The following is a 21,643-nucleotide window of genomic DNA, read 5'->3' as shown; positions in this document are numbered from 1 at the left end:
TCTCATATCTTCTTTTCACCTTTCAGCATTCCTTTCTTTGCTTAATACTGGATTGCCATTCAAGCTCTTTATATTTACACAATTGCTTCTCTTTCACCATACAATTTCTTTGATTTTTGTACGGGCAGCATCTATCTTTCCCATCATGCATGCTTTTGCAGCTTTTTGCACCTCATCATTCCTCCTTTGTCATTTTGCACACACTGTTGATTTTTTAAATCCCCTTTTGCCTGCATCATTTGCTGCGTTTTTGTGTAATCTGTTTTTGTCAACTGAATCTAACCGATCATCAGGATTTCCACTGGGTCTGGTCTTATTGCGCATTCGATCATCAGCTGCCCTCACTGTTCATCTGTCTAAGCTGTCTGATATTGTTTTCCTTTCCACATTTCAGTCACCCGTGGCCTGATCCTCCGAAGTCCTACCTGGTGGTTCTTTCAATATATCCATACATCATCTCCTCAATGTCCCACCTTTCTGTATTTATTTAGTTTCAATTAGTAGTCCATAACCAATTAATTATGGTTAGAACCTTTACCTGTCCTGTCTGGCAGTTTAAAATCTAGTTTTGAAACCTCTATCTGAATGTCTTACGTATATACCCTCCTTTCAAAATTCTTGAGTTACAACTACTTTGAAAGCATTCTGGGCCTCTTCCATCTTCAAAATGCATATAAGGGACGCTCACAGACTTCTTACTTTTGCCAGAAAAAGTACATGGGCAAATGGTGTCAGTCTGAGCTGAAACTTAAAATCATTTCTGATACTGATTGACAGTTTGTGGCACAACAGGCAAAGCTCTAACAAAGTATGAAGGTGCTTCAGTATGTGATCCAACTCATTTTTTTCTCAGGGCAGGATTGTTTTATTCACAATTTAAATACACCACATTATTCCACAATTGTTTGGCTAGAAACCCTATTTTTCAAATTAATCTCCTTCCAATTCTACGGCCTTACACTACCTTCATGTGGGAGCCTGTTTGCCACCATGGTTTGCTCTACTGGTCTGCATCTCAACTATGTTCTTGATGCATCAATAACTTCCCCATCATTTCTTTACTGCTTGCTGTATGTGCTAAAGAGATGGAAGTTAGAAGATGCAAAATCCAAGTAGTAGGATGGATGACGATGCTCAGACTTGCATGTGGCCTTGTGTTATCATGGAAAAGGAGAACTGCATTCACATTTTAGCGGCCACAAACACGCTGCAATCATTTCTTCAATTCCTTACGAGTCTCACAGTAGAGGTTGAAGTTGATCATTTGACCACAAGAGAGGAGATTGGACAGAATAATTCCTACAACATTCCACAAGACTGTGGCCATGACTGTCAGCTGAGGGTACTGTTCCCAACTACTTTTTTGAAGGAGGCAATGTGTGGCGCCACTCCATTGATTGCAGTTTTGTTTCAGGTTCAATGTGGTGAAGCCATGTTTCACTGCCTGTGACAATGTCTGATGAGAAATTGTCACCATTAGTGTCATAATGAGGAAGCAACTCAATACATATGTTCCTTCTTTCCTCTTTATGCTCCTCAGTAAGGCTTCGAAGAACCTAGTGGGCACAAACCTTGCAATACACTAACTGGTGGACAAGTGTGTCAGCACCAACAACATGGATGTCATGTCAAGCCCTGAGTTGCACAATTGTTATTTGCTAATGACATCAAGTGTACTGAATCACTGAAACTGGTAGCTATATAATAAATAACATCAAAACAATGGCTGCAGGTGTTTCATTTTATTACATACTCAAGTAAGAGGGTCTGCACACTGCATCACTGCATGCTTTCCAGTTGGTGGGGCCAGCCTGCACATGGGAGATCCGATAGATTTCCTTCTTGTTCTGTTGATGACAGAAATTTCACAGAGCCACTTACCATGCTTTTATCCATATATCCCACTGTCCGTAGACATTCTGTAAATGTCTGTGAAAGTTTGTGATCATCTGGTTTGCTGCAAAAAGAAATTCAAGAACTGTTCTTTGCTTGGAATGCACCTCTGGTGCAGGTGCTATCTTGAAGACTTGTTCATACACTGCCATCTATCAGGAGTTACTGGAAATACATGAGACAATATGGGATGTTTAAGGATGCTGTAAACAAAATTTTTAAAAGCTTAACTAAAATCAGATAAAATAAAGTTGAGGGGTGAAATGGTCACTCTGAAGGTGACAGCAGTCCGAAGTTATAAAATTACGTAAGAACCACAACAGTCTCTCATCGCAAATGTTTGTTTATTCAATTACCCCTTGTCACTCATAAAGATCATCTTCAGATTGATCTAAAGAAGAGTGAGTATGTTTATGAGAGTGCATAACAGGCTATAAACATTACAAGGAGTATTGCAGTTCACACAGTCTGCAAAGCTAACAAACATACTTGTCTTCATGAAGTTAACAGAGTATGCAAATAAAATTTAGTGTCACATAACAGGCATCGTCCCATAGATTAAGAACATGATAAAATGGTAAACACTCATGACCCATAATGTCGTGGCATGGTTGGCACAATGTGCTTATCGCTACAGTACAAACAGCTGATGGGGCTTGGGCATTAGGTCTCGCTGACACAAAACAGTTTACAATTGTGTAATACAAAGTCATGAATGTGATCTTATACATTCTGCATAAAAAAATAGGATACATTAAAATGCAGTTGGTCAGTCAGATTTTAAACATGGATCCACAGTAAAATATTAATTCAGATTATAAAAGCTAGCTACAAATAAATGTCTGCAAAGTATACAGTACACAATGAAGTGAACTGAAAGCAGCATATCAAAGAAAACAGCTGTGCACACAGCGGGTTCATTGAATCAGAGCGAATAAAATGTGGGCAGCAAAGGATCAGGGCAGAAACCAAATAAGCAGATACAGAGCTTAATGATGAGTGGAGTCTTTTGCAATGGCAAGGGAAGACTGCTGGCATCAGGATTCGACCTGCTGCTCTCTGTCAGAAGTCTGGCGCTGTGCTAGTAAGTCCTGGGGAGGGAACTCAGTGCTGGCGGCCACAAATCTCGACAGCAGGTTGGCATGAAATCCCATGAGGAACTTAGTGCTGGCTGAGACATGTGCAACCTGGTGTCATACCCATGCTGGTGATGCCCAGTCGTATCATTGTCTTGCATAGTCCTGACATCGTTGTGGTGCTGCCAGACACTGGTGATGAAAAGTGTCCCTGCCTCAAAATTCAGACATTTACATTACTCTAAGGTTCATATGATTCACTAAAACCTAGCACCTAGTCACTTTGCCCGTAAAAATATACTTGCACTGGTGTTGCAACATCAGTGCACCTGCTATGGTCATTACTGCTGTGCAGTGCAGTTTTCTATTGAGCATGGCTAGCCTTGTCTTGCAATCCTCTTATGTGTATGTTATTCTGACCCATGTCACCACATTGCGGCTAACTGCCTGTGGGTGCTAATGCGATACTTCATGGCGGCTTTCCAACTACTATTGTTACTTCGGCTACAAGATTCATTGCTTTTGCTAAAAGACATTAATTTTGCTAAAAGATTATTTATTACTTTTGCTAAAAGACTTGGCAGTAACATTACAATATGAGAGACCTACAACAGGCTGTTAAACAATGAAAAATAGGCTTTGTGTGTAAATTCATTTTGTTCATTCAGAAGTTAAGTAGAGTGGCAATTCCTATTCCCGTAAATGCATATTTCTTCCACAAGGTTCAGTAGATGGCACAATGGCACAGTGTGTATGACTGAAATATTGTAGTGTATGTTGGTTACAGTATGCTTGTGCGCAGTCAGATGTTGTCCAAATGCAGTTTTGTTTTGTGCATGGGTGTGTTCCCTAACCCTATGTTAAAATTCCTGCCTGTCAGTCCAACGTAAAACTTCTCACAGACATCGGAATGTATTTTACAGATGCCCAAATTTAAAACTTTATTACTTTTGTCAACTATCCTCTGTCTGAGCTGCAGTTTCAGAGTATTACTTATTTGAAAACAACATCTGATGGTTCTGTTCTGTAATTGCTTTTCTAGCCGTTGAGAAATTTTTACATAATGTCATCTGGGCAAAATTACTGTTTCGAAAAGGACAGGTCCAGACTAGTTGCTTAGCTAACTATACTTTGTAAACATATAGCATCAGAGTAAATGAGCTGTCAGTTAAATGTCAAATTGTACTTTATAGTAAATAAACTATTAAGTAGATGACAAAATGTATTCCACGCATTTATAATTACTACATGTCACCTAATCTCTATGAACTAGATAATGACAGTTTACTATTTCTGCAATATGGATGTCAAATCAAACTAGATGTAAATACCAATGTATAATTATGTGCATGGGCAATCACCATATCTACAGATCATTTCACCAATGTTGTATTCGCAGGTTACTTAAGAATGGAAATAAAACCAAAACAGCTGTCATAATAAAGAATATTGAACTTACTGCAGCTAGTCTGGACCCTTCCTTTTCTAAACAAGAATTTTGTCCAGATGACATATTATGGAAAAATTTCTCAACAGCTATAGAAGCAATTACAGAACAGAACCATCAAAAACAGTTTTCAACTAAACAATACTATGAAACTGCAGTTTAGACACAAGATGGGCGACATATGTGTTAAATTTTAAAATTAGAGAATCTATAAAAAAAAAAGGTTGTGATGATTGTGAGATGTTTTATGTTGGGTAGACAGGCAGGAATTTTAATATTAGGTTTAGGGAACACACAATCCACAACATGAAACTGCATTTGGACGACACCTGACTGCACACAAGTATACTGTAACCATACATACTAAAACATATAAGTCATACACACTGCACTGAAGTGCTGTCTACTAAACCTTATGGAAGAAGTAGCCATTTATGGAAACAGGAAACGCTACCCTACTAAACTTCTGAATTAACAAAATGAATTTACATCCAACACCTCCTTTTCATTGCATGAGCAGCTATTGCAGGTCTTGCACATCATGATGCTCTGTATCTGCCAATATGCTTTGTACCCTGGCCCTGTGGCACCCACATTGTCTTGGCTCTGATTTGATAAGCCTGCTGTGCCTACAGCTTTTATTGTGTTTTGATATGCTGCTTTCATTTCACTTCACTGTGTACTGTATACTTTGCAGACACCTGGTTAGAGCTAGCTTTTATAATCTGAACTAATGTTTTACTGTGGATCCATGTTTAAAATCTAGCTCTTTAAACAATTGCATTTTAACGTATCCTACTTTGTTTTATGCAGAATTTTTAAGATCATATTCCTAACTCCGTATTATGTCACTGTAAACAGCTTTCAGTCAAAATCGCCTAGTGGCCAAGATCCCTCAATTGTTTGTACTGCAGTAAGAAGCACACTGTGCTGACAACACAACATTATGGGTCCTGAGTGTTGAGCATTTTATCGTGTTTGTAATCTACGTGATGATGCCAATTATGGTCATATATTTTAATTGCTTACTCTGTTAACTTCTTGAAGACTGGTATGTTTGTTAGATTCCCAGACTATGTGAATCACGATACAACTTTTAATGTTTATAACCTATTATTACGTACTTTTTCATAAACATGCACATTCTCTTTTTTAGACCAATCTGAAGATGGTCACTGTGGCTGAAACTGGTAATTGAATAAACTAATATTTCCAAACAGAGAATACTTTGAAAGAAAGTGTTGCGTTACTTACTGAAAGCCCCTTCTAGATAGTGGAAGAAGAGAGGAGAAATGATGGAATTGTGAAACCACACAGGGTACCTGGATGTGTAAGATGTTGTCCACAGTTGTTTTTCTCCATACCAATATGTGAATTTCTCCTTTTGGAACAATGGAATCCAAAACCAGTGTATGTTCAGAACTAAGAATTTGCAGTGAAATAGCTACACTGATTGATAGCAACGTCAAGAACCCTGCTGTGAGGGAGGGAGGAGGAGATTAGTGTTTAACGTCCCGTCGACAACGAGGTCATTAGAGACGGAGCGCAAGCTCGGGTTAGGGAAGGATGGGGAAGGAAATCGGCCGTGCCCTTTGAAAGGAACCATCCCGGCATTTGCCTGAAAGGATTTAGGGAAATCACGGAAAACCTAAATCAGGATGGCCGGAGACGGGATTGAACCGTCGTCCTCCCGAATGCGAGCCCAGTGTGCCCTGCTGTGAGGGAGACAGCAGAACTAGCACCACTGCTGTGTAGACAATACTATTTGTAACCGCATGTAACATTGGCCATGTGCCTGCCTCATAACAGTGTGTGTGTGTGTGTGTGTGTGTGTGTGTGTGTGTGTGTGTGCGCGCGCGCATTGGGGGGGGGGGGGAGGGAGGGTGTTTCGTTATCTATGTTTGATGAATGACTTAAATTAGTATCTGAGACATATAAAAAAAATAGAGGCACAATACCACAGAACTTTCTCTCTCTTAAATTCTACAGAGCATTCTCCTAGATAGAGTGTTTTTAAGAAAGCTGTTTTTTAAGATTATGCACTTCACATTTTGTTTCTTTCTCAAAACTATAACAACATTCTATCTCAACATGAGAAACTCCAGGTACATCACTGTTCTAAAACTGAAATGTCTCGAGCTCCAGATTAGGATCCTCAACATAACATAAAAATTGCAGGGGCCTTTGGATGATTTTCAAATAAAAATAGAACAATAAATACAGAATAGTGTTGGTAGCTGGCTATGTTTGGATAGATGGTAGGCAGTGCCAGAAAAACAGTCTACAAACATTTAATACTCTTTATTAGTGTATCCTGCCACTGCCCAGTACAGAATGCCACAAATTGGCCAAGGAATTCTGCTGTCTCAGGTGTTTTTCATGCCTAGGATTACTGATGGAGTGTGGCGTCAGGTGACAGTTGCCTTCGTGACACAACCTCCTCTGCCAGCGGTGCTACTTCATTGTCAGCAGCCTCAGCAAGGCCCCTCGTGTTGTGGCAGCATGTTCCTCACCTCCCCACAGTGTCGGGAGGAGACTGACCAGTGACTTAGTTGGCAGTGACCCCCGACACCAGTGCTTGTGGTTGTAGCTGCTACCCTGGGCCAGCGTTGGTCCGCTGCAGCAGTAATTCCATGATCAAACAGCTTTAGGCAGGATGCCCAGACGTACATGTGAACTGCGGTCCTAGATCAGCATCCCATATGGTGGTCAGGTGACACAGCCCCATGGTAGTAGAACTGTGGTACTGACAGAAGTGATTTTAGTACAAATAGCTTGGGTATATATACTCATCCGTGCTCTGCATGTTTGGCCTGTGCCACGCCTTTTGGCACATCCATTAACTTTTGGCACATCCATTAAGGGCAGCTGCCAGTATGGAAAAGCTTCTCACACCATACTGCTTGACTACTGCTGTACTATTTCCACAGAGTATCAGGCAGGGCTGTCACACAACACTGCAATGGCTACATTATATTTCATAAAGCACAACATCTGCGTTTGTCTGTGGCTGGTGCTTCTGTCATCCTCTTCTCTCTTTCTAAATTAGTTCATTTATGACCAAATATGATTGGCGCACTTCATTACCTTCTCCCACAGCAAGATCCAGTCCCTTGGATCTACTGAAAACAATCTTCCATTTGTACGCTCTAAAGCAACAAGTTCTTTTGTAGCTGGCCTAAATGAATCATTTTGCTTTCAGCTAAGTTTTAGTCTAACCACTATTATTTTTTTATGGGCTACTTATCCTAATCTCCGACAGTTTCTTCTTGGCCTTCTCGGGCCCATCCACACTCAGCTTAACCTGCATTTACAATTTCCTCTGTTGCCTCCTATGCGCTAGGAATTCAGTCCATTGGCATTTAAACAGTAGTTGGTTCTGTCCATCATTTCACTTCTTGTACATGAAAATAAAGACTACGCATAACACTATAAGTGTCACTCTGGCACTTGGTATGACAATAGTGAACGTGGTCCCCTTTTGGTACTAGTCATGTCATTGTATCGCTTTACAGGCTCCATAAGCATCTCCACAAAGATTCATCCCAAATGCTTGTTAATAAGTTTTAAGTATAGAATGAATTAACTCTGGTCTCTAAGTCTGATTTAGGATGGTCAAATTCATGTCTGGTAGCACTTCTACAGGCTCCTCTGGCAACATAGCTGAGGCTGAGAAATACTCAGTTGTGTCATTCCTGAGATTGTGGCAAGTAGTCAGAGGGTAGGTCCCACAACTTCACATGACATCCCATTTATCACTAATCAACTCCTGTTCCTCTCTATCCTTTCTGCTGCACTACTCAAGGAACTGGCTACTTCTATTATTTTATCATAAATGGAGTACAACCAGTAGGTCTCAACCCACTGGCAGTGCAACTGATGCCTGAGTACTTCTTTCATACAATCTTTCCCTCTTTTTCTGTCCCAACAATAATTTCATTGCACACACATTCTGGCCTTCCCTCACAATGCTGCTTGGACACACTGTGATCTTCCCCCATAGCACATCTGCAACTCTGGTTCTTTCATTTCTGCATACCTGCTTTTATTCTCCGAAATTGATGACGACTGCTGCATCTTTACATGGACAAACTTCTTCAGCAGTCCCCATTTGACTGGATACACATCAAACAAGAGCAAACGGATTTTTATTACCCTTTCCTCCCCCTCAAAACCCTGCTGCAATCCATTTCGCTTGGACTACAACAATATATTACACTTATACAAAAGAAACCATACATCCTCTCTTATCCTCTAGGTCTTAACACATAAGAGACCTCTCGCCTCTGCTCATTCGCATCTACCTGCTCGTCTTCCACATCTTCCTTTTCCTTCCTTCATTTTCCCAGTTACAAACTGGAATAAGCTTTGGACTCCTCTGAAAATGTTTCAGTCATCCCATATGTAAAATCGTCATCGTAGATGACTGGATATCAATGTTTACTGATGACACAATTTCTACAACTTGATATCCCTGATACCCCATAATGAATTTTTTCGTCATCCCTTTCAGAGTAAAAGGAGGCCAACATGACCCACTGCAGCACTGTTGCACAAAAAACTACAATTTCTTACAAAACTGTTTATAACTGTCATCCTTCCTCTGCACTGCTTGCCACTCCATAAGTTCATTACCTTCTTTCTGTGACACCATCACTTTTTTACTTTATTCATCCTCATTTCCACAATTTCCCCCAGATCTGTATCATAATATATCTCACTCAACTGTATAGCCATTGCATCAGTCTACTAGATGTATGCTTCAAACCCAGCAACCATTTCAACACTACCTGATCCGTTATGACTCTATACTTCCTCCCACAGATATAACACAAAGTAAGGGATTTCATAAATAAGATTCAACATTTCTTTTTCTGTTCTGGAGTAATTCTTTTCCACTGTATTCATATGTCTCAATGCGTAGGCTACTGTATGTTCCACACACTCAACTTCTTGAGTCAACACACAACCAAGTGTACCGTTGGACACATCATATGACAGAATAAACTCCTTGAAATTAGGAAATACCAAAATTACACTCACCATCAAATCTTCTTTCAGTTTCTCAAATGCTTTCTGACAACACAGACTCTGGACATTTCCTCTAATTGTGTTAATGGTCTGGCAATATCCACAAATCTTTTTACAAATCTTCTATAGTAATTTGCAACTCCAAGAAATGATTGCAGTTCCTTCACCAATTCAGGCATAGGAAATTCATGCACGGCCTTCACTAACCTCGGGTCTATCTTACCCCATTTTTCAATGTCAAATTAGTGGCCCTAAATCTCAAGAATACCCACTGTCTGTGTTGCTATATGTCACTCACAAATTTCATCCTGCTACAACATACACTGACACTATTTTAAATCTCTTAGGACCCCATCCAACAATCTCTGAAGCATGACAGATGTGTTTTTCAATCCAAAATGCTTCCTCCTGAACTGATAATGTCCCCATAGTGAAGAAAATGCTGTCTTGGGCCAGTCTTCCAGAACCACTTCCAGAAACATATTTCTACTGACTCCAATCATCGACATCCCCAATCCACATAATCTATGCTGTGGTGGGTTCCACTGTTTCTGTTTCACCACATCTCTACTGGCAGTGACAAATGTGCCCTGTGTCTCACTTCCTGCAATTCTTCTCTCCCCCTAACCCTTCCACTGCAAAATCCATCTCTGTATATGCCTTCACAGTATTTAATTTTACTGTGAACACCCATAGATGGACTTTGGGTTCTGTGTAGCATATAACATCTGTTTTTTTCCCTGATCCACTACCACTGAACGTACTGCTATTGTTATATTGACACCTGCTTTTATTTCCGTTGTTTTGCAGCTGGTGACATTGCCTACACACATCCTGTCCGCCCTAATATCAGCTAAAAGTACTCCACACCTGCCTTCTAATCTGGTCAACAATCAGTTTCCTACTGCTAATCCAACGGCTACACGCAAATAAACCAGAACTCCTGTTTGCACTGTTTTTGACAACTCTGAAGGTAAACCCCTTAAAAATGCATCAAGCACCCTGTGCTTTGCCTCCTGTAATATTGCTGCAGCCACTACTGCACCCTCCTCAACTCTTATTATGTAAAAGGTTTGTTCAAAAAATTCTGGAACTTGGTATGTCACTTGCTGGATCGAGCAAAGCACTGTCTGCAAATTTTCTTTTATCTCATCTATCATTGCAAATCTTCATCCTTTCAATGGGGTTTCCAGTTTTGGAAATAAAAAGAAATCCACAGGGGCCAGTCAGGTCTGGAGAGTATGGAGATTGAGGCAGCATAGTGATTTCTATTTCTGTGAAATAGTCATACACCAACAGGGATGAATGTGAGGGTGCATTATTGTGATGAAAGAGCCATGAACTGTCTCGTCACATTTCAGGCCGTTTTCTTCTCGCATTTTCTTGTAGGCGTCGTAACACATCCCAATAGTACCACTGATTAACATTTTGTCCCTGTGGCACAAATTCATGATGAACTAATCCTCCAAAGTGAAAGAAAACTATCAGCATGGCTTTGACATTTGATCTGACCTGGTGAGCTATTTTGGATCTTGAAGAACCTTTCTCGATCCACTGTGAACACTGAATCTTGGCTTCAACATCATAACCTTAGGCCCATGTATCATCACCAGTTATGATTCTCTTAAGGTACACCCTGCTCTCATTTGTGCACTGCTAAAGCTCTTTACAGATTGTCAGGCGATGGTCTTTCTCCTTGTGACCTGTGGGCCAAATTTGGCAGCAACGCAATGCAGTCTGAGATGCTGTGTCAGGATTTCATGACATGATCCAACTGAAATGTTAATATTACCTTCTTCTGCAATCTCTTGGACAGTCAGTCTTTGATTGGTAGCCACCGTTTTGTTCATATCCTTGATATGAGCATCACTGGTAGATGCTGAAAAGTGTCCTAAATGGGGTCACCTTTAACTTCTGTCCTGCCATTTTTAAACCATGTGCACCATTTGTAACAACGAGTACAGCTTAAGCACTCATCATCGTAGGCTTCTTGCATCATTTGGTGTCTTTTTGTAAAGCTTTTCTTGAGTTTCTAACAAAATTTAATGCAGACACATTGCTTCTCTAAGTCTCCCATGTTAAAACTCATAAACTGTGCGACATGACATTCTACTCAATCAAACACGAAACAATAACTAACACACATACAACAATGAAACTTCTGGCAGTTACACATTACACACAGGCATGTGCAGGGATGTCAATTGTATTTTGTTCCAACACGCCATTGGCACAAAATTACGATTAAAAGCTCCACATCAGTCCAACCTTTCTCCATCTCTGCCAAATTCTTAAGAACACCAACAAATGCTTGCTCATGCTTGGTCGATTTAGCAGAGAAAGGTGCAACTAGACATGCAACTGACAGATCTACACCTCACTGTGGTGATTGAGCTTCCAATAGACCATGCATCTCTCTATTAACTGCTGTTAATTGTGCTAACTTTTCCAACAACATATGCACTGTCTTTCTCAGTGACACTCCTTGCGTCCCTGATAGTGCCATATCATTGCCTGTATCTTTACTCATTTTGTAAAACCAATAAATTATAAATACAACAGTACAAAGCATAACAACTTAATTCTTACATTTAATCATTAACCATTTTCATTTCTGTCTTTATCTAGCCATGTGCCCGTAATGTTTGCATATGAAATGTAACACTGCTACTGATTTACATGGTGCTGAATAACACAGCAGGAAATTGCACTGCTTACATCTAACAGGTACTAACGAATCCTGTTTACCATTACCCCTAAAGCCTGGTACATCCACAAATACTTCACTTCTAACCAAACTAACTCCCAACATAGCATGGTAGTCAAGCTCTCTCCATGAGAAATACACTCTCCACAACACACAATCAAATCTCTTGACTCACAACATAGACTGTAGGTTTGGACGTCATGCTGAAAAGACAACGCAGTGCTCTGACACCACGTATACAGGTGATGGCAGCTGGATATGGTGGAATGGACACCAGCTAGTGCCGGAGAAATTATCTTCAAATCCTTAATTCTATTTATCACTGCATTTTGCTGCACACCAGTACAGGTCGGCGGAGACTTGGATGAGGAATTCTGCTACCTTTGGTCTTATTGAAGCCCAGGATTGCTGATGGAGTATGGCATCACGACAAAATCTCGTCTGCCAGTGGTAATAGTTCACGCTCAGTAGCCCCTGCAAGGTCCCTTGAGTGGCAGCGGTGTGTTCCTTGCCTCGTCTGCCCACTGTGTCTGAATGTGGCTGACGTGATGTAGTGGGCAGTGGCCCACTGCCCACCTGCTGGTGGTCACAGCTGCTACTCTGCAGATGCATTGGCTCCAGGAATGAACAGCTCCAGGGAGGGCTCATCCAGCGTATATGCAAATTGTGGTCCTCAATCAGCATCCTTTACAGTGGCCATGCGATATAGCCCCATGGTGTGAGAACTGTGGTACTGACAGAAGTTATCTTAGTACAAATGGTTTGTGTATACATACTTTTCTGTGCTGCAAATGTTTGGCTTGTACTACGCCTTTTGGCACATACTTTAAGCACTTTGTCAGCTGCCAGTGTATAAAGGCTTGTGACACCTTGCTACTTGAGTACTGCAGCAATAACTATTTAACACAGTGCCATACAGGCCCCTCACGACACTGCAATGACTACATTTTATTTCATGAAGAACAACACCCATGCTTGCCTGTGACTGACACTGCTGCAATCCTCTTCCTAACTTCACACTTTTACGACTGAACATGGTTTGTGCACTACAATACATTAGAATTTCCACTGCAACACACAAAACCATGTAAGGATTGTGAATCCTATCATAATGGATTAAAGCATTTTCTCACATCTGCATCTGCCTCAACAAACAATACTCACACATTTGATCAGCTGCATGGCGCACACATATTTATTAAAATACCTGTCAAACAAACCTCTTTTTTAAGTTTTGATGTTTTTCTAGCTTTTGCGGATGAGGTTTCCTTCCATGACGAACGCATCAACTCATCTTCTTTTGTTCTCTCTTTCAGTTCCACAGTCATTTCCTGTATGCTGCATAGTCCCTCTGGTCTCTGAATCTCTGCTCCTCTTTTATTATTAGACTCCTCTGAAAAGAAACAAATTAAGTTACTAAATGATGAAAGTCCAGGAGGGAATAATAACAATGTGTAAAGGATAGACTGCTATTTATGACACAGAGGTGGTCTTGGGTCACAGATAGGCACAATGGAAAAGAGCACTAGAAATACCCAGATTTCAGATACACACACACACACACACACACACACACACAGTAATCTCCAGGTGCTGAGGCATGACTGCGACTGCATCAGAGGTGAGTAGCAATCTAGGCTGGCATGGGTGGTGAAGGTAAAGAAGAGGCATGGGGCACGGATAGCAGTAAAGAGGTGGAGAATATGCTAATGCTGTCTGTGATGGGACTGTGGAAGGACATGGTGGGGAACAGGACAGAGTTGCTAGGTTAACATCGTCAGTGTTGGAAGGCTGTGCTGTGTGTGGGGAGGGATATAAAGTGTGTAGTACTGGAGTGAGAGCATGGAAAGGGATAAACAAGTGCGGGACGGGCACTAATGTATGTTGAGGCCAGGGGGGTTACAGGAATTAAGGATATGCCGCAGGGAGATTTCCCATCTGTGCAATTCAGAAAAGCTGGTGCTGTTGGGAAGAATCCAGATCGTACAAGCTGTGTCAGAAGCAGATTGTGCAGACAAAGCTTGTTAGTTGTGCCCGTATAAAATGTGGCACAGTGGGTGCAGCTGAATTGGTAGATCACACGGCTGTTTTCACAGAAGGCTATGCCTTTGATGAGGTAGGAGATTCCTGTAATAGGACTGTAGCAGGTGGTAGTAGGAGAATGAAGCGGATAGATCTTGCATCTAGGTCTATTGCAGGTGTAGGATGGTGGTGGTGGTGGTTAGTGTTTAACGTCCCGTCGACAACGAGGTCATTGGAGACGGAGCGCAAGCTCGGGTTAGGGAAGGATTGGGAAGGAAATCGGCCGTGCCCTTTCAAAGGAACCATCTCGGCATTTGCCTGAAACGATTTAGGGAAATCACGGAAAACCTAAATCAGGATGGCCGGAGACGGGATTGAACCGTTGTCCTCCCAAATGCGAGTCCAGTGTGCTAACCACTGCGCCACCTCGCTCGGTGCAGGTGTATGAGCCACGAGACAAGGGCTGGAAGCAGGAGTGGAGTACGGACAGACAAGGATATTGGGTAGGTTGGACAAGTGGCAGAATATTACGGTGGGAGGAGGGGGCAAATAGTGGGAAAGATATTTCTCATTTCAGGGCAAAATGAGCGGTAGTCTAAACCTTGGCAGAGAATATGATTCAAGTTCTAGATTTCCAGGTGATACTGAGTCACAAGAGAGGTGCTCCTTTGTGGCTTGACAATGGGTATGTGGCAGATGGTAGGTGACTGGGGAGACAAGGCACGGGAGATCGGTTTCTGGACAAGTTCAGGATGATAATTTTTGTTTATGAGGGCCTCACCTCAGTGAGACTCTTGACATATTTGGAGACGGGCAGCTTGTCACTAAAGATATGATGCCTACGGGTAGCTACCCTGTATGGAAGGGCCTTCTTGGTGTGAAATGGGTGGCAGCTGCCGAAGTGGAGGTACTGTTGGTTGTTGGTATGTTTGATGTGGATGGAGGTATTGATGTAGCCATCCTTGAAATGGAGCTGACACTGAGGAAAGTGGCTTGTTGGGATTAGGATGAACAGATGAAGCAAATGAGGGAGAAGATATTGAGATTCTGGTGGAATGTGGATAAGCTGTCCTCATCTTAATTTCAGACAATGAAGATGTCATCAATCAATCTCAGTATGGTGATGGTAATGAGTTAATGTATTAGATATTTGCCTTTAAGCATGTAAGTCAGAAAAGGTTTAGAAAAAGTTTGAAATTATGCATAAATTTAGTTGGAAGTCACTATGTGCTTTCATTAGGAAACAATGGATTAACTGGATTAATATGGTACCTGGCAACTTGTGCTCCACTTGAAGCGAAAGCTAGTTCTTCACACATCACAATGTTTATGACATATTATCTCCTGAATTGTGTGTCATACAACAGAGTCAGTAATAAAGAACTGATAAATTAAAACGTCATGTCTCATGGTCTACTTCATGAACGGTGAGAGTTTAGTAAGTGATAGACTTTTTCCTTTCATCATTTGGTGTGTGTGCTTAAGTGTGGGGAGGGGGGGAGAGGGGAAGTTGTTATACTGTAGAGTAGAGGGAGGTGGCACTGGCCGTGACAAGCAGGTGCCAGGTGGTCAAAAAAACAAGAACTGTGGAGAGTTTGTAGAGAAAATGGTTTGTGTCTTTTACATAGGAGGGTAGATGTATCTGATAGCTGGCAGGGTCCCTCCACCAGATAACCCCTACAGTTCAAAACCACAGTGATGGTGCCTTTGTTATTAGGGAGGATTATAAGGTCTGGATCAGTATTTAGATGGTGGATCATGGTTCTTTCTGTGAATGAGAGACTGGTTTTCATGTTGAGGGATTTGGGGAATGATGGTGAGACGAAGTTCAAGGTTAGAAAATTCTGGAAAGTTAACATGGGCAATGTTGGCAAGTTGGAGGCAATGGGGGTGGGATCACTGTTAGATGGAGGACTAAATGGAGTCAAGAAGGATTCAGTATTGGTTTTGGATTGAGACTGATTTATGGGGTTAGTGGCACTGTGGGCACCAGAAGAAGGACTTCTGCAAGCTCAGCATGAATGAATTTGGGAATGGGTAAAAAGGTAAGGCCTTTGGAAAGGGCTGAAACTGCAGTGGGCCTGAGGCTTTTGGAGGACAGGTGCCTGCCTGTGTTGCAAGTCTGTTTAGGCTCTGGGTTCAGTAGGGTGGGAAGGGAGTTTCTGAGGGTCTGGTAAAATAATACACCTGCAATCAGGGTTTGGGGGTTAACCCGCAAGCAGGGTTTGGGGGTTAAGAGAGGATGTGGAGAAGGTTTAATGGAGGATTTTGTAGAGGTGGTGGATAGTGGTAGTCCAAGACGGGAGTTTGAAATGAATAAATTGGATGTGGTGTCACCGCCAGACACCACACTTGCTAGGTGGTAGCCTTTAAATCGGCCGCGGTCCGTTAGTATACGTCGGACCCGCGTCTCGCCACTATCAGTGATTGCAGACGGAGCGCCGCCACACGGCAGGTCTACAGAGATTTCCTAGCACTCGCCCCAGTTGTACAACCGACTTTGCTAGCGATGGTTCACTGACAAAGTACGCTCACATTTGCCGAGACGATAGTTAGCATAGCCTTCAGCTACGTCATTTGCTACGACCTAGCAAGGCGCCATTATCAGTTGCTATTGATATTGTAAAGAATGTACAGACAAGAGCTACGTTCAACAATGATGGATTAAAGTTAAGTATTCCACCATCTGTGTCCATTTTTCTGAAGTCTAAATTCCTTGTCCTGTTCCAGACCTCACGCCAGCCTGCGTGAGCTTAAACGCGTGCTTTTCGGCTTCCTCCAAACTCCGTGGGTTGGCTCCTGCCAATCCACAACATTGGACACTTTTGTGGTGGTGTCATGACTGCTGCTCTAATTCCTGGAGGGCAAGGGTTTTAATATGGGAGCAGGAATGTGGGAATTTGGGATTGTAGAGCAGAATTTTATGGATGGGTAATGGGTAGTGCAAGGTGGTATGTGTCTGATTTATATTGTTCTGCAGGACTACATTGCTGAGGACTATGGGCTGACAAAATCTGAAGAAATAAAGGTCATTTTGGAAGATGGGTTGCAGCCAGATATTGGTAATTTGATCATCAGGCCATTTGGGAGGATTCCATGAAGTAAGCAACAATGCAGGAAAAGTATGTTGGACTGTGTTCTGGCTAGGGATAGGAAAACTTAACTATTTGCACAGATGGAAGGAGCAAGGATCAACAGCAGAGAATAAAAAACCCATTAAAATGTAAAATCATGTAAAAATACGCCCTGAGACAACAGTGGTCATGTGTGTGTTTTCTACTTCTGTTGAAGGCCTTAGACCCAAAGCTGAATGTTTCTAGCATTAATTTTAATTGTGCCTTTCTGCAACTCATCACCTCCTCTAAATTACGTTAATTGCATATAAAAGCCCACAGGGGCTGATTGGCATTAAAATCCCAACCAAGGATGAAAGGAGGTGTGAGTTGCTGAAGGAGGGCAGTTGAGGCAGCAGGTGTAGGTGGCCTGTCAGATCCATGTACCAAAAACGTCCATACAGATCAACATGCAAACACCACCGGAAGCCTTCAAAGGATCAATCCAGTTCCAAAAGAAAGCACAGAACCCACGAAGAGTCGTTGAGTGAGCATCTGTAAAATGAGATTCCCTGAAGAATGACACATACTGTGGAGTAAAAGGAAATAACGGACTGAAACTCTGGAGGGTGACAGTTGTATCCATCACAATTCCATGTGAAATTGGGATCAAAGTGTCAACTGAATTGGCCTAAGTTGGTCACGCTGCCAGGTCACCATCCATCATCAACAAGTATGGGGTGACATCCATAAACAAGAGGTCAAGCTCTGGTTGCGAGGGAGAAACGTACGGCTTCACATCACACCTATAAATCACAACCTCGACCTTCTCCATGAAGGTATCCCCCTCAAATGGCACAACAAAGGCACTGGCATCAATGGCATTGTCCTTATGGCTTTTCTGAACATGCCGAGCAAAATGAATAACCTGCCGTTCCAGACTGGCCATGAGATTCATCAGTTTGAAGGATGAGGACCCAGCAACCACTCCTAAGAATACGCAGGGAAGTAACAGCTCAAGTATCAGAAATGTGAGCTCTCTGTTGCCAGGTGGCTCAACCAAAAGGATACATAACAATGTCATCACACAAACTGTTATCTGACATCTGTAACGAGGGGTGGCTGCCCAACCCCACGACGTCTGGATGTGGTTTCACCTTGGTTTCGCCATGTATTGAAGACACCTGACAAGTCATGCAGTTTCCACAATGTTCATGCTGAGCCTCCAGTCCATCACAATCTTCCCTCAGTCAAACCCAGACACATTGCGCATCTTCCCCATTCTACAAATGGACAGCACACTCACTGATATTACATGCACTGTGTGTCGGACTAGCAGTCACTCCTCAACAGCTGATGCTGCTATTGCCTGGATAGGTTTACATGATAGAACGTCAGTGGTCATAATGTTCTGGCTAATGAGTGTACATAACAGAGTGTGTATTAGCTAAAATATGCTCCCCTCGTGACCTTTCATAACTAATGCAAGAAAGTATTCTTAAAGCAAAAGCATTTATTGACACTGAAGTATGTGAGGTTTTCAGTTCAGTTTTCAGTCAAAGTGAAGGAACTATCTATTCTCTATAGAGTCTGCTTGTTACTGAAGGTCATTGTACATTCTACTGGGTCTTTACAACTACAGCGAAACTAGATAATGTGGGTCTTGCTTAGGTTGGCTGAAAAGGAAATGGTGGTAACCCATTTAAACACATTGGAAATGTGGTCACTTTTTAAGATTACACTGGAGTATTATTACGTGGTGCAAGAATCTATAACAGGTTGCCAGTTGACAGCAGAACAGGAAAATGATTTTGAAGTCCAAAGTACAAGGTGCATTCAAGTTTTAAGGCCTCCGATTTTTTTTCTCCGGACCGGAAAGAGATAGAAACATGCGCATTGTTTTAAAATGAGGCCGCGTTTGTTGTCAATACGTCCGAGAGATGGCAGCACCGTACGGCAGATGGAATTTTATCGCCAGTGGCGAGAATGAGAACTGTTTTAAATACTTAAAATGGCGACGTTTTCCTTACTTGAACAGCGTGCAATCATTTGTTTTCTGAATTTGCGTGGTGTGAAACCAATTGTAATTCATCGACAGTTGAAGGAGACATGTGGTGATCGAGTTATGGATGTGTCGAAAGTGCGTTCGTAAGTGCGACAGTTTAATGAAGGCAGAACATCGTGTGACAACAAACCGAAACAATCTCGGGCTCGCACAAGCCGGTCTGACGACATGATCGAGAAAGTGGAGAGAATTGTTTTGGGGGATCACCGAATGACTGTTGAACAGATCGCCTCAAGAGCTGGAATTTCTGTGGGTTCTGTGCACACAATCCTGCATGACGACCTGAAAATGCGAAAAGTGTCATCCAGGTGGGTGCCACGAATGCTGACGGACGACCACATGGCTGCCCATGTGGCATGTTGCCAAGCAATGTTGACGCGCAACGACAGCATGAATGGGACTTTCTTTTCGTCGGTTGTGACAATGGATGAGACGTGGATGCCATTTTTCAATCCAGAAACAAAGCGCCAGTCAGCTCAATGGAAGCACACAGATTCACCGCCACAAAAAAAATTTCGGGTAACCACCAGTGCTGAAAAAATTATGGTGTCCATGTTCGGGGACAGCGAGGGCGTAATCCTTACCCACTGCGTTCCAAAGGGCACTACGGTAACAGGTGCATCCTACGAAAATGTTTTGAAGAACAAATACCTTCCTGCACTGCAACAAAAACGTCCGGGAGGGGCTGCGCGTGTGCTGTTTCACCAAGACAACGCACCCGCACATCGAGCTAACGTTACGCAACAGTTTCTTCGTGATAACAACTTTGAAGTGATTCCTCATGCTCTCTACTCACCTGACCTGGCTCCTAGTGACTTTTGGCTTTTTCCAACAATGAAAGACTCTCTCCGTGGCCGCACATTCACCAGCCGTGCTGCTATTGCCTCAGCGATTTTCCAGTGGTCAAAACAGATTCCTAAAGAAGCCTTCGCCGCTGCCATGGAATCATGGCGTCAGCGTTGTGAAAAATGTGTACGTCTGCAGGGCGATTACGTCGAGAAGTAACGCCAGTTTCATCGATTTTGGGTGAGTAGTTAATTAGAAAAAAATCGGAGGCCTTAGAACTTGAATGCACCTCGTACAATAAATCTTCATTAGTCACCACTCCTACAATTTATAAGAATATTTGGACTGTGAGATATAAATTTTGGTGAACACTAATGTTCATATTAAACAGGCTTTTAATTTTTCAGGTATACTGGTTTCTGATAACAGTAAAGTGGTATAAATCTCTAGTATGAAATAATAGAAAATCGGCATCCAAATTAGGGAACAGTGGATTTTTCATTGCACCTATTTTCTCCTCAAATAAATATATGAAGTAACCTAAAAATATTACAAATAACTGGGGGTCTGCCTTTTCATCAGCCAGGGTCTCCTCATATATCAGTTTCTTGTGGACCCCAATCTGTGTATCATTAATGCTGCTTATGGCACTTTCTCTGCCATTAAACTTTTGCTCACTTGCCCGCCCCTTCTCCTTTCACTACACTTATTGCCACACGATGACCTCTGTGGTAGTGACCACTTGCTATTGATTCTGTCATGCCCTTCCCACCTCCCGATGGCAAGCTTATCCCACTGGGCTTTCCATCAAGCTGATTGGCCTCTTTATACCTCCAGGTCTTTTTTACCCTCTCTTTGTCAATTTGTATTGTTTAAGTCATCAGTGACGTGTCCAATATGAGTATTTGCACCACTGGTGTTGCCGTCCCCCTTTCGATTGGCCCCTTTTTCCGCCGGCTGATTCCGGTGGTGGAGCACAACCATCACTATCCATGATTGCCACTGAGCCATGCAATGCCTTAAGTAGCACCTATCCTCCACTGGACTTAAACCTTTAAATGTATTTGCGCTGTGCCCATTACTTAATTAAACAGAGCAAGCAAGAGTGTTTGTCTCCTGACCAGTATGGCTGCCAGGATGGATGGTTTCAGATCAGTCATCTGCTTCAATTGAAAATCACAGCTTGGCAGAGCTTTTCCTCTGCTCCACCATCTTGTTGCAGTTTTCTTCAATCTCCATAAGGTGTATGACATTGCTTGGTGCAACCACATCTTAGTTACACTCCGTGAGTGGGTCTGCAGGGCCCTATCCAAATCTTTATTTGGCAGTTCCTGCCCCACCAGTTGTTACCAGTTTGGGTTGGCACTGTTCTCAGCTCTCCACTAATCCAGGAGAATGACGTTCCAAAAGATTCCATAGTAAGTAAACTTCGGTTTGTCATAATTCTGTCTGCGGATACTTTTTGCATCTAGGCTAGTTCCCATTCAGCTGCGGAGTGACAGCTTCAGGGTGCCATCCGTGGGCTCTCTCACAAGATTTCAGTTATGTCCCCTTAAATTGCAA

At 42.3% G+C, this 21,643-nt stretch overlaps 1 protein-coding gene across 4 annotated transcripts in view; it reads right to left on the bottom strand.

The window, feature by feature from the left end:
• The window catches only part of LOC126248192 (uncharacterized), a 127,683-nt gene that overhangs the window by 92,981 nt on the left and 13,059 nt on the right, over nt 1–21,643 (bottom strand). For all 4 annotated transcript variants that reach the window (XM_049948969.1, XM_049948971.1, XM_049948970.1 and 1 more), the window contains exon 3: nt 13,375–13,547. In XM_049948969.1, coding sequence (XP_049804926.1) covers nt 13,375–13,547 — 173 coding nt within the window. The remainder of the gene's footprint in view (nt 1–13,374; nt 13,548–21,643) is intronic.

Source organism: Schistocerca nitens, chromosome 3 (assembly GCF_023898315.1).
Source record: "Schistocerca nitens isolate TAMUIC-IGC-003100 chromosome 3, iqSchNite1.1, whole genome shotgun sequence".
Lineage (NCBI taxonomy): Eukaryota > Metazoa > Arthropoda > Insecta > Orthoptera > Acrididae > Schistocerca > Schistocerca nitens.
The sequence above is the reverse complement of the archived record's forward strand: the minus strand, read 5'-3'. Positions and strand labels throughout refer to the sequence as shown.